The 12,713-nt window shown below is 38.8% G+C and overlaps 1 protein-coding gene across 3 annotated transcripts; it reads right to left on the bottom strand.

Moving 5' to 3' along the window:
• Positions 1-1,942: 1,942 nt before the first annotated feature.
• mylk4a (myosin light chain kinase family, member 4a) lies at positions 1,943-11,860 on the bottom strand. 3 transcript variants are annotated; one of them, XM_085389817.1, is made up of 15 exons: positions 11,044-11,860; positions 8,637-8,774; positions 8,312-8,408; positions 7,572-8,004; positions 6,908-7,230; positions 6,048-6,153; positions 5,448-5,541; positions 5,074-5,183; positions 4,737-4,878; positions 4,557-4,627; positions 4,320-4,448; positions 4,093-4,245; positions 3,912-3,990; positions 3,674-3,728; positions 1,943-3,339 (listed from the first exon to the last, which is right to left on the bottom strand). In XM_085389817.1, exons 1-14 carry the CDS (start codon positions 11,572-11,574, stop codon positions 3,675-3,677), a joined length of 2,460 nt encoding a protein of 819 aa, XP_085245943.1. In that variant the 5' UTR covers positions 11,575-11,860; the 3' UTR covers positions 1,943-3,339; position 3,674. The 3 variants fall into 3 exon arrangements, with proteins under 3 accessions (XP_085245943.1, XP_085245944.1, XP_085245945.1); XM_085389818.1 differs by having other exon boundaries at positions 6,908-7,227; XM_085389819.1 differs by lacking the exon at positions 8,637-8,774.
• Positions 11,861-12,713: the final 853 nt, after the last annotated feature.

Raw genomic sequence — 12,713 nt, 5'->3', positions numbered from 1 at the left:
TTAAAGCCAGCTTCAAATAGCCATTTAATGAAGTTCAGAAGTGACACTTGGTCACTCCAGACATTAGGATTGCAGTCCAATAGAATGCATAAAGAAATGTGTTCACTGAAAACAAAGCATACAAATACACTGCAGTGGTTTGTCATTTTTCATTTACAGAAATGCTCATAAACTTACTTCCTTAGACTCCATGTGCGACAATATGCTGCTTTATACATTATTTGTGCAGTTCAAAGTCAACCAAATCTTTACATTTAAGAGTATTTAATTGAATAAAAAGTGGATTTAATGGTTCTCTTTAACAAGTTTTATTTATGATTCTTATTGTTCTCTTTTGCAGAGTGCATATATTCAAGTTTTTGTCTTAAAGTTTAATTTATTTTAAGAACAAGAACAACAATAAGAACAATGATGAACATTTACCATCCTTAATATATATTATTGCCACATATTTACCTTATATACTCACTTTTCCAATATATATTGGAATAAAAAGCTTGAAAATTATTTGTTTTTCTTAGTGTTTGTTTTTGAAGTGCACTTATTCATGATAAAAAAAAATTACATGTTTGGGTATGCTAACAAGCATAGTTTTGCATAAATGCATTTATTGATTGACTGATTTTGGTACAAATGGAGGTATGGGACATTATAGGGTCCCATATTGTAAAATGTTTATGTGCCAGTATTTACCATGTTTTTGACATATATTAGATATTCAGTCCAGCAGATTTTCATGAAGAAATCTGTCAAATAAAAAGCCATTTTAATATGCAAGAAATTTGCATAGGCCTGTTAATTCTGAGAGTCTGGTTTTATGGACAAAGCCAAACTGGAACTAAAGGATCAGGCTGTGGTGTAGAAAGGGCAGTTAAAGAACATCCTGAAATACCCGTTCTTAATGAAGAACAATAAGATTCACAAACTGAAGATAAATCATAGAATTTTCCAGCAAGATATCAAGAGTCGAACAAATATGAAAAATCTTCTTTTCCTATGGTTGTGCCTCATTCTTAAAAATCATCAAACCTTCCATTACAACTACAGAACATTTCATTATAGCTATCATGTTTTCTTTGTATTCAGTTTCGATATGAGATGATTTTTAGTTATTTTCCATGTTCAACTGCACTTTTCACATCATGTTCATTTCCTAAGAAGAAATTCAACCAAAATAATTCAAGCTTCAGCAGATTCCAGGTTTTACAGATGGAAGAAAACCCGTAACTGTCTAATGCATGCTACGCAAAGCAGAATTGCTATATAAATCAAAATAGTTTATTTTCTCAACTCTTACGATTCTGTAGCATAACAATTTCACACTGTAATTGTACTCAAATACTGGGTTCCTAAGGCTTTGGGGGCAGTTTGCATTTCTGGTATTTCTCTACAACTGAATACATGTTTTCCTGTTGTACTCTCCCATAAAGTCTTTACTTATCCCTGATTAAACCCCTGGGTTCTGTACAATAAGTGCGTATAATGCTTGCTTTGTGGGAAAGTTCTACTTTTCCTCACTGTCATTCTCCTTTTTTAAGACTCTTAGCCTGTTTTTTGTTGTCGGTACAATCCCTGATACCCTGAATCCCATTACTGCAACAGCATCGTCACCCCACACACTCAGTTTATTTTCTCAAGTGACTGTATTGCACAAACTGACCCCTTCAGATTCTCCTGATTTTGCTCCTGGAATCTGCTCTACTTTCATTCTGAGTGAAAGTGTGTGCTCCTGTGTTTCACTTATTATGTTTATTACATAAACTGAGCCAAGGTTTAAAAAAAAATAACTCTGCCAAAAATAGAATATTGCAAAGTTTATAAACACACAAAGAAAGCTATAAAGGTCTCTGTAATATTATCTTACTAAATGGATTTAGTTTTTGACAACATGCAGTATACTTAAAATTCAAAAGAAGAAAGGACAACAAACGCTTGAAGATACAATTTCAGTTTAATGAGTGTGTGCACACTTCAAAAATACATGCTAAATATGTTAGCAATCAGTGAGAATGACTTATTTTACCAGAACTACAATAATCTGGCATTTAACACGAAGGTAGATGAAAACGTAGCTCTAACTAGAGAGGCAGCAACAGGTAGACGGTGTGTCACTCTCAGTTAGTGAACCTTCACAGAAGGCGTTTCAAATAAACACTTGTTTTCTTTATTAGCGATTTTAGTGCGATGAATATGCAGAAAGAGAGGCTCTGAAGCACAAGGTACAGTTAAAAAAAACTAATGTAAATTATAACTACGTACCAAGTTCAAACTTTAGCTGCAAAGACATGCAAAAAAAAATGTATATACTTTGCTAATAAGACATATACTGTGTTGTCATGGTGTTTATTTTAAGGTGACATGTGTTGCCGACTAGTCTGTCCAGTGGAACCTCAGCAGCATTGTGTGATATTAGGTCATAAAGCGCACATACTACAGCTTGTTAAGCCAAACACACAAATTTCATTGTCTCCAATAAGCACAATGCACATCCAACAGATTCTAATTTGAATTATTAGCACCTATTTACAGCTTACCGTGTTTATAACCAAGAGGGCAGCGCACATAATTACATTTATATTACAACTGTTGCTGTAGCCTTCAAGCAGTAGCAGCTGAGGTATATTTCTAAATGCATAAAGTTGTTGTTCTCAAAAGGACAAAAAAAATCAGCAAGGAAAGGCAGTACAGTGTTTTTGGTTAGAGATAAATAAGGATGAGTCCAAGCGAGAATTTTATAGTGAAATAAAAGAGAAGAAAATGCGAATTTTTGTGCTTTCCACAAGCAAACACTATCATACAATATGTGTAATAGCAATTTGTAATAATAATAATAATAAGTATTAATATGTTTCTATTAAAACTACATCAGATTATGACTTCAGCACCATTTTGAAATGCCAAATAAAAGAATATTGCAAACCACCAGTTGAACATGTATACTTCCCCTGTCACAGTTTCAACAATAACTGAACAGTAGTAGCTTCACAATGATAGCACAGTAATCACACGTCACATAGTAATTCTACTGGATTTTTTAGTGTTATGTGATGGTCTGTTTTTTTTTTTATTTACCCTGTTTTTTTGTGACATCATCACCAGTATTTAACACACAGAACTAGCTACTGTTATACCTAAACTGAGCTATTTTCCTTTATATATTTCATCAGGGTGTTGCTTACAATAACACAACACAGTGGATCACATGTCAGGAAGAGGTTTGCGGTGTAGACAGATTTTCAGTCAGTGTCATGAGTACACTGACTAAAATCTAGGTAATTTACAGGGACAGAAGGGTTGGTCCAAGTGGCCACAGGTGGAGCGTCACCTCAGTGTAGCACCCTGGAAAGAAACATTGCGATGGTTTACTGTGAGAGAACCACATCTGTATCGCAGCATCCATTCTGCTACTCCAAACAAAATTTGAGACATGCTTCCCTCTTGTGGATGATTTGAAAGCATAACTCTGACACTGAATTTTTAAGATGTCGTCCCACAGCCCAAAAAAAACACGTCGGTTCAGTTAACTCATGATTCTAAATTGGGCGTGCATGTGAGGGTGTGTTTCTCTGTGTTTGCCCTGATACACTGGCATCCTGCCCAGGGTGAGTATAAGGAGGTGTGTGCATATAAGAGGGGAACAGATTTAAATATAGAGCAATACTTTCAGACCCACCTCAGCTTTCAGTATTGGGCACACATGATGATCTCCGTGATCTGCACATAGTTTTCTGTGAAACAGACAAAAAACAATAATCACCAGTACAACGGTAAGACAGGAATAAATATCCACAACAAATGTAAAGCACAATAAGATGCATTCAAATAATTTTCTTTACTAGGTTCACATATTTTACAAATTTAAGTACTTTTCCAGCATAAAAAGCCTTTACCCTCACAAACGCATGCTTTACCTTTGTGTGAAGACGATGATGAAGAGCAGGGTCGGCAAGCCAAGGATGCCTCAGAGCCTCACATGCCCCCATCCTCCAACTAATGGGAAACACAAAATCACAATATTTGTTTTTACACACTTCATGTATTATTAGCTTTCGTAAGATCAGAGGTCAGTGTATGTGTACAAAATCCAAATACCTTTTATTTACAATCAGGAGTCTGGAGATGAAGTCTTTGGCTTCTTCTGATGTATCTACAAACTCTTGTTCCTCAAAGTTCCACTGACAGGCCAAGATGTTATTCAGAGTCTCATTGTCATCATCGCCGAGGAAGGGACACAGACCGCTCAGACTAGCAGGGAAAAGGGAACGGATGATCAGCAAAGGTTTGTGGATGTGCATGCATGCTTCTGTGTGTTTACTTACAGCATATATGTAATTACACCAAGGCTCCACATGTCTGTGTTGAATGACACAAAGTCATAGTTGATGACTTCAGGAGCGAGAAACTCTGGAGTCCCAAAATTCACTCGGAGTTTCTCCCTTGGTTTATATCTAAGTTTGAAATATGATTGAAATTCACAAAAATGACATGTTGCATGTTGTACGACCACAGCAGTTCATCCAAGTGGGAATAAAACAGAAGTAAATACCAGTACTTACATCCTGGCAAGACCAAAGTCAATGATCTTGACCTTATTTGTGATTCTGCTCACACACAGGATGTTTTCTGGCTGAAATTCAGCAACAACAAAGTATTACCATTTGACTTTTTGAATGGGATAATCCTGTTATGCAATATATCTACAAAGTAATCACTGCAAACATGTGTGACTTTGTTACTTTCAAGTCGAGATGCAGGATGGACATTTTGTGCATGTGTTGCAGGCCATCGCAGATCTGCCTGATGAACAGCACAGCATCCAACTCCATCAAAGTGTGGTTTTCATCAATAATCCTGTCAAACAGCTCGCCTCCGGCAACGCTGAAGGCAAAGACGAGCACATGAAAAGCATTAAAAGAAATTTAAAAAAGAAAAAAAAAAGGCAGGTTAGATAAACTATGTAAGCAAAGTAAGCTGCATATGAAACCAAATTAGAAAAAAGGTAAATAATAAGCTATAAGTAAACCAAAATCCCTTCTGAAATAAATAAACATGTTTTTTAATAAAGGAACGTACTATTCAAGTACAAGGATGATGTCATTTCTTGACTCATAGGCCGCATACAGCTTGATCAGGTTGGCATGGTCGAGATTATTCATGACTTGGATCTCATTCTTCACGACCTCCTACCAAAGAGACAGAAACACAGACACACGGATGCGATGAGAGGTGTCAGCTGTTCTCTGCTAGGACAGACAATGCTTCTTCTCTTCTAGGTCAAATACTTGTCACCTCGGTGACAAGTATTTCCCTCTATCTCTGTTCCAAGAGAGATCTTGTTTTGTACTAGCGAGTGTTTAAAATTCGAAACCAGGACTCTGCTTTTTATATCATGTGATGTAGCTGTCACTGTACTTTGTAGTCGTGACAGTACATGAGAGGTGTCATACCCTTTCTTTCTGACTCCTGGCTTTGATGACTTTCGCTGCCAAAGTGAGACCGGATGAATTCTCCACACATTTGTGCACCTGGCCGAAACGACCCCTTTGAGGAGAGAAAGCAAAGACAAAAGTCAGATTTCTGTAGCTGGAGAGAAACGTGTCAGTTCCATTATCACATCAAGTCAGACGATCCAGCAGTTGGGAAAGATGGTGCTGTGATAGATGTATTTTCCCACGACGAATCAAAAACTGATCTTCCTTCATACGGGGATGTTTCTGGAGAGTCTTGTGCTTAATCTGTTATTTCATTAAATGTGAGCCAAGCTGTGTCTCCACTTTGAAGACTTGGATTAACACTTTGTGATTAGCTACCAGCTGGCACCGGGGATACAGTTTCACATGCCAGTCGGTTCTAAAGTAAAAATAACTGCCGTGACTCTGAAGTTATGAAACATCAGAAAGGCGGGGGTTGGGGGGACTTTACGCGGTTACATTTTACGGGTAATTAAAACCTGTTCTTACCATCTTTGATCTGTGATAGATCAACTTGTCGATATCTTTTACTTATTTTGCATTTCATGGAGATTTGAGGAGAAGTACAGCACTCACCCGCCCAGGATCTCCTGCCAGCTGATGGTATAGAAGTTTGTAATCAGGTTGGGCTTGGCTGACACAATGCGGTGATTAAAAGGAGCCACTGGAGGTGGAGCGGTGTCTAAAGTCGGATGGGGGCACAAGAAAAAAGATGTAATCTGTTTTAATAAGTTGAGGAATGTGAGAACATACAAGCTTCACTGATAATTAGCTACAGTGAGCCTTTGGAGAGTGTAGATAGCTGTCATAATCAAGTTAGCACATTGTGTACTAAAGTGCTATGATAATCAACAGCTACAGAGTTGCCGCTTTAATATAACAGGTTACCATTTCACTTCATTTTGTAGTATTCCATTTGTAATTATTTTTCTTTTTTTATCCTCCCTCCCCTCACCAAGAACCAGTCATACCAGATGGTCTGGCTGTACCTGCGGTTTCTTCCTGTTAAATGGGAGTTTGTCCTTCCCACTGTCGCCAAGTGCTTGCTCAGAAGTTCTTTTGATAACTGGGGTTTTATCTCTGTTACTGCAGTCTTTACCTTACAGTGTAAAGCAACTTGAGGTGACTGTGATTTGGCACTATATAAATAAACTGAACTGAATTGAATGAAGTCTGCGACTAACTATGCTCAGAGTCCCAATAAAAAGAGTGGGAACGCATATAAATGTATGTACTGATATATAAAGCTATATAAAGACTCTTTACAGATATTTGAGCAGTTCCAGTCAAGCCATTACAAAGACTTCTACTATACAGTGTACTATAAATGATACATACAGAATTTGTTGCTACCTTGAAAAAGCAAACACATTTTCAGTTTAAAAAATGTATAATGCTACAAAGATAAGTATATAATAATTTACTGGTGCTCTCACCGATAAAGTACTGCTCAGGACCATCGTCATCCTCCTTTCCTGCATCATCTTTTTCTCTCTCCTTCTCCACCTGTTGTTTCAGGTTCAGCTGGAGTTCAATTCCATCTGCCTTGAAGACACCCCAACCCTCTGACTCAGCCTTCTTCTCGTCCTTATTTTTGTTTTCTTCCTCCTCTTCCACCTTCTTTTCCAGCAGCTGGCTCTTTGGGTGTTCCTCTACAATAAAGTGTTCCTGGGTGACAAAGGACTTGGTGCTGCTGACCTGTGATATGGTGTCCTGTTCAGCCTCAGGAGATGGTGCTGCATCTTTGTGGTCATCTCTACTGAATGAAAGTCGATGTATTAGTATGTTTTTTGCATTTTTAAAAAAAAAATTTGTTATGTTTTTGTGCATAAATTTGACCAAAAAATAGAAAAAACACAAACAAACAAAAATAATGTAATAACATATCTAACACTGTTATGAATTGTTATTGAATTAATGAAATGTTTTAGATCTTAAATATATACTATACAGTCGCAATGTGACACCATACAGGACGTTCATGAAATATCATGTTTTGTTCAGCAATTTTTAACAGACACTAAAATGTTTAGTATTATAATTGTAATAATAATAAATTATTACAGATTGTTTTAGTCCTTAAATGTAATAATGGACTACCTGATTGGAGTTGCTTCCTTCTTCTTGTCAGGGGAGGTAGAAAGACCTGAGTCTTCTTCAGCTGCAGAAACACCTTTTTCCTCTTTGTCCTCTTGGACTTCAAGCTTTTCTTCTTCTTTTTGCTTCCCTAGATTCTCCACACTAGGCTTGAGCTCCTTCTCTGTAACATCCTCAGGCACCTTCTCTCCACTTTCCTCCTCACTAACTGCCTCAACATCCTCATTTTTCTCAGCAATATCCACTTGGGAGTCTTCTTGCAGGTAGTCCACCAAGCTGCTGGCAGAGGCATCGGGTTCTTGATCTTTAAGGGGCACTCCAGCTTCTAGATCCCGAAAACCAAGGGTGATCTGCTGACCTGATTTCTCAGCGTTCTCCCTGTTGAGTTTCTGAACCTCCTCAAGGAGCAAAATCTGCTTCTTCAGTGAGATATGTTCTACAAGAATACCAAAGAGAAGTTAGATTTAGTCTCTTAGGATCTGGTTAATATTCATCACTTTAAGAAGAATTAACATTTTCACTCTGAAAAATTCCACTCCGATCTTTAAACGTAGTTTCTATCCCAATTAAACGCTAGCAAGCAACAGCTACGTGTAATAACACTGTAATACAGCCACATGTTCCACTCATAGAAGGTATTTTAGAGTATTTATTTACATTTTGCTGCTGCTGTGTCTCAGATTATTTTGACTTGCAAAGAGACACTGGAGTTTGTAGAAGTAACAGTGTGTTGATCTCAGCACCTGCTGTATCTGGAGGCTTCATCTTCTTTTGTGCTTTCAGACCCTTAGGGCTCAAACGGGGTGTATCTGTCCCATCTTTGCCTTTGTGGTCTTTCAACTGTGAAATGCAAAACAGAAACTGTCAAACCAGAGACCCAGACGAGTACATTAATATGAAATGAATGCATGATCAAAGCTTTATTAGAAAATAAACAAAGCAGTTGTGTCGCCCTGGTACTATTTCTTGTCCCAGAGCGATTATAAAATACAAATGGTCTTCTTTTTTTTCGTATCTCTGGAGTGGCGATGCAAATATTTCACATGTTCTCTAAGCACATAAACGTACAAAGTTTCCACATTTGCGAGAGGTGAGGAAATGCTTTGGTCCGTGAAGCTTTATCTTGGGAGAAGACTGCAGAGTACTGGGCTCGCATGCAGGCGTTATCTCTTGTTTCCCTTTTTTCCCTTTATTAGAGGTAGTTTTCTAGTAAAAAGACAAGAAGACAATGCTTAGAAGGGTTACATGAATGCACACAGAATTGGTGGCATTTTGGTAAGTTAGATTCACACGTTAATGCACAGGATGAATCAAAAATCAAAGACATGTTGGATTTAGTGTCACATGTAAAACGCAACAAGAAGTTAATAAAACGTTGAGTAATTTGATGACAGGTGAATGAAGGATAAAATACGAAGCATTTTCTCTGTTCTCAGCACACAAATTAGCACAGTTAGTGCACATCTTTATTGCACTGGTAGAATTGCATGCCTTTGATTATTTGTGGCAGACTTGGATAGACAGGAGCAGGGCAGTGAATTTATAGCTTATCACTGGTCACACTCAGCGATGGAATGCAATGTCGACCCTGAATGGAAAATATTGCAAGTGACTGCAGGCTGTAGTTCAAATTTCTCAGCTAAGGAAACTCACTAAACACTCTCTGATCACCTTAGCATGGAAAAAAGCCTGTCTTGAACATCAGGTGTCTCACATTTGTTTTCTGTATGCTGTTGGGACATAAACAGCAGGGGAGCTATTTCAAGTGCAGCGTCTCCCCAGTGACCACGGTGATTGGAGGGTGAGGAAGTGAATGCAGATGCCGCAGTAGCCCGAATTACTTTCAAGTATGTCACACCTGTGGAGGTGGAGGAAGACGGAGCAGCCACCTGGCAAACGCTCTGACGAGAACAGAAATTCCCTGAAACGTGAGTCACGGTGAAAACATCACATTGGTATTTGGTCATTAATCATCAGGGTATAATTAAGCCATAAAATGTGACACAAACTTTTAACGGGCTTGATATCGTTGAGTCTGATTTTAACGTAACCAAGTATGGGCATATAAAACCTAAGAGTGCACCACTGCACAATGTGCACTGTTACGTAGGTATTTTTTCCAAGTATGTGATATCGTTATCATGTTACGTCAGAGCCATTTAAGTGAGTTTGCGATTTGCTTGTACGTCATACATCAAGAGAGATACAAGCTGTGTGGCGAACTGATAGGAGTGTGGTGTAAGATGTCAAGCAGCACTCAGTGACCTTTAGTGAGGTTTAACTGGATGTGAGTGGATCCTAAGTTTTCAGTTGGTGAATTGTTTTTCCTTTAAAAAAAAAGTCATATAAAAATGCATATTAGATTTTTTCTTTTTCTTCAATAAGTTCAACATTTTGAATCTTGGTAGACTTGGGGGCATTGCCTCAATGGGACTGTATTACTTCCATGAACTTGTAGCAGACTTCTGAAACACTATCTGCAGTTTAAAATAAAGACAATTACTGGAAGCTGTAATTCAAAAATACCTTGGCAGCATTGTAACAAGAACTCTCACCTAAGTTTTACATTTTATGTGCTGCAAGAAGTTTAGAAGATTGCAAGGAATCACAATGACAAAGACTTCAGACAATGACTGTTCATCAACAAAGCAATAATGGCAAAGATATGACTTGGATAGTAACACTAATAGGTCTGCACAAGAGAGCCGCAGAAATGAAATGGAAATGAAAGAAATGGACTGCATGACAGAAAAGGAAAGAAAACTCTACAGTTTGTTAACACCTGGTAAGCTGAAGGGATGCAAGACTATTTGGACCACAAACACTGTAGCCCGCATCCAAAGACAGCATTTCTAAACCAGGCCACTCGTATTTCACCGCAGACCTTGCACTGGCCCTCTCGTGCCCTGCTGGAGGTCCCCCCGCACGCTTCATGCGAAGGAGACCCTCAAGTTACACTCGGAGATCCAACATCGACACGTGTGAGTTAAACTGGGAGTTTATATATGGAATAAGTGACATACTGTCCAGTAGCTTACCCAACACTATAAAACTAGTCTTCTTGCTTACTTTACCTTTAATCAGCAGTTGGCAAGTTTGTACACGCCAAAACTCAGACACTATACCAGTCCATTATATGTGGAATTTCACACACAAGCCAAGTCACATTTGCTGCTATGATCATTTTCATATGTCCTGCCAAGAACAACAAGATCCCAGTGAGATCTTAAAAATCAAAGTCAGCATGGAAAATACAAGACTTGATGCTCATGGTGATGCATGGGCTATGATGCCTGGGCCACCTTTATATACATCAAAACAAATGCTTGTGAATCTAAATTGGATCAGTAATAAAGGTTGTCCCCTTTTTCTCCAAAACCTCATTCATGACCAAACATCTTACAGTCCTTTTGCAGTATAGAGCAGGTGCACACTTCAGCCTATATGTGCAGTGTCTTACTTCAGCTTGTCTCACCTTGTCAGGCTTTTTCGATACAGTATCTGAAGATGATTTCCTCTTTATAGCTTGCTTCCCTTTACTGTCTTTTGACCTCGAGCCCTTCTTAGCCGTCGGGCCTTTGAGCATCAGCTCCATTATCTTCGAATGTTTCACCGTCTCCCCGATGAAGCTGATCACCTGTTGCATGCTTAGGACCAATTTTTCCATTCCTTCCAGCTTCTGAGCCTGCTGCTCGGACCGCTGGTTCACCACCGACATGATGGAGCTCATCTCCTGGCAAATCTGCCCCACCTCTCGTCCCATGACTTGGGTCTGATTCATTACCCTGGGCGGGAGATGGATCTCCTCCTTGTCGACCTTCAAATTCTCCATATCCTTCTCAATGTCGTCAATGTCGTGAGACATCCCATCTAGTCGGCTGAGGACTTTTTCCTGAATATTGATGAGCTTGTCCATCTTGCTGCTCAGTGTCTCTATGCGATTTTGGATGATATCAAAGCCTGCGTTCTCGCCATCACCCACTGCATTTATTACCAGGGAACTCATGGTTTCCAGTGATGTAAAATTCACGTTAAGACACCAACTTGAGACAAGAATAGGACCAAGAATGCCCTCAAAAATACTTCTGCAAAAATCTTAGCCAGCTCTACAGAAAATGAAATAAAATTCAGAAAAAATATTCTACATCGAAAACTGCCAGGTGACAGATCAAATAAACTATAAAGCTCAATTTGTGTTTATCTCAGTTACTACTGAGTCAGACTTCTGTTCCTCCCAAACCTTATCCCTGAGCGGCTGCTCCTCTCTTCTAGAATTGGTATCTAGAATGGAGTGAGCAGGTGTCCCTAAATGTAAACGGCCAGCCTACGTCAGCAGGGTTTAAGTGATTGGGGTGGGAGCTTGGCAATGCTTGGGACATATGAGACGTTTGAGAGTCTTTAAGTGTTAAGCCCACCACCGTCACTCGCCTGCTGGCTGTCAAAACGTTCACTGTACACATTTCTGCTTCTAAGGACAATGCTCATTAATTTGCACAATTTATCCTATTTAACTGACGGAGGTATTAACTTGTTCCAAGAGACGGATACATGTGGTTCACATTTTTGAATCAACTGCACTAAAAAAAGACAGAGAGCTGAATGTGAAGTCCATGTGTGGCTTTTTAGGCAACGCAAGAGTACGTTTGAGATCATTTCAAAAGAGAAAATGTTCCGTTCGAGTGTTTATTTGTTTATTTGTTGTTTAAATGTTTGTGACATCAAGGGAAGGACTGGGCTGTAAGATATTTGGCACTGATGTATGTGACTGTGCGTGTACTGTTGTGAATGAGAACCATGTTGCAATGCAGATTCCCTCCTTATCTTTTGAATGCCTAAAACTCGCATTCAGTGTCAGGGCAACCTGAAGAGGTCTGTGTTTCTTGGTTGGGTGGAGATAGATTAAAATGTTTATCCCTGACCTGAAATAAGAGATGGGTAACATGGGCGAGTTATATGATGCTTACTCACTGACAGAAACATCCACCGATAACCATCCTTAAGACAGCAAAGGATCCATTTTAACTGAGCTGCTGTAATATGACCGCAATCCAGGTTCACTATATATCAAAATAGGCATGATGTATTCTACCAACAAATCAGAGAAAAAATATAAACACAAATGCAGCCTCGCTGTTGGTCGGGTTT

This window comes from Rhamphochromis longiceps, linkage group LG18 (assembly GCF_057381845.1).
Source record: "Rhamphochromis longiceps isolate RC_006_pf linkage group LG18, R_longiceps_female_GT1.1, whole genome shotgun sequence".
NCBI classification, from domain to species: domain Eukaryota; kingdom Metazoa; phylum Chordata; class Actinopteri; order Cichliformes; family Cichlidae; genus Rhamphochromis; species Rhamphochromis longiceps.
The sequence above is the reverse complement of the archived record's forward strand: the minus strand, read 5'-3'. Positions and strand labels throughout refer to the sequence as shown.

Excerpts from the sequence above, each read along its gene's own strand:
- mylk4a (XM_085389817.1), bottom strand. The coding sequence starts at position 11,574 with ATGAGTTCCCTGGTAATAAATGCAGTGGGTGATGGCGAGAACGCAGGC. Across the intron at positions 5,184-5,447 it reads CCAGGAGTCAGAAAGAAAGG|GAGGTCGTGAAGAATGAGAT; the intron begins GTATGACACCTC and ends TCTCTTTGGTAG. Across the intron at positions 4,628-4,736 it reads TCCTGCATCTCGACTTGAAA|CCAGAAAACATCCTGTGTGT; the intron begins GTAACAAAGTCA and ends GCTGAATTTCAG.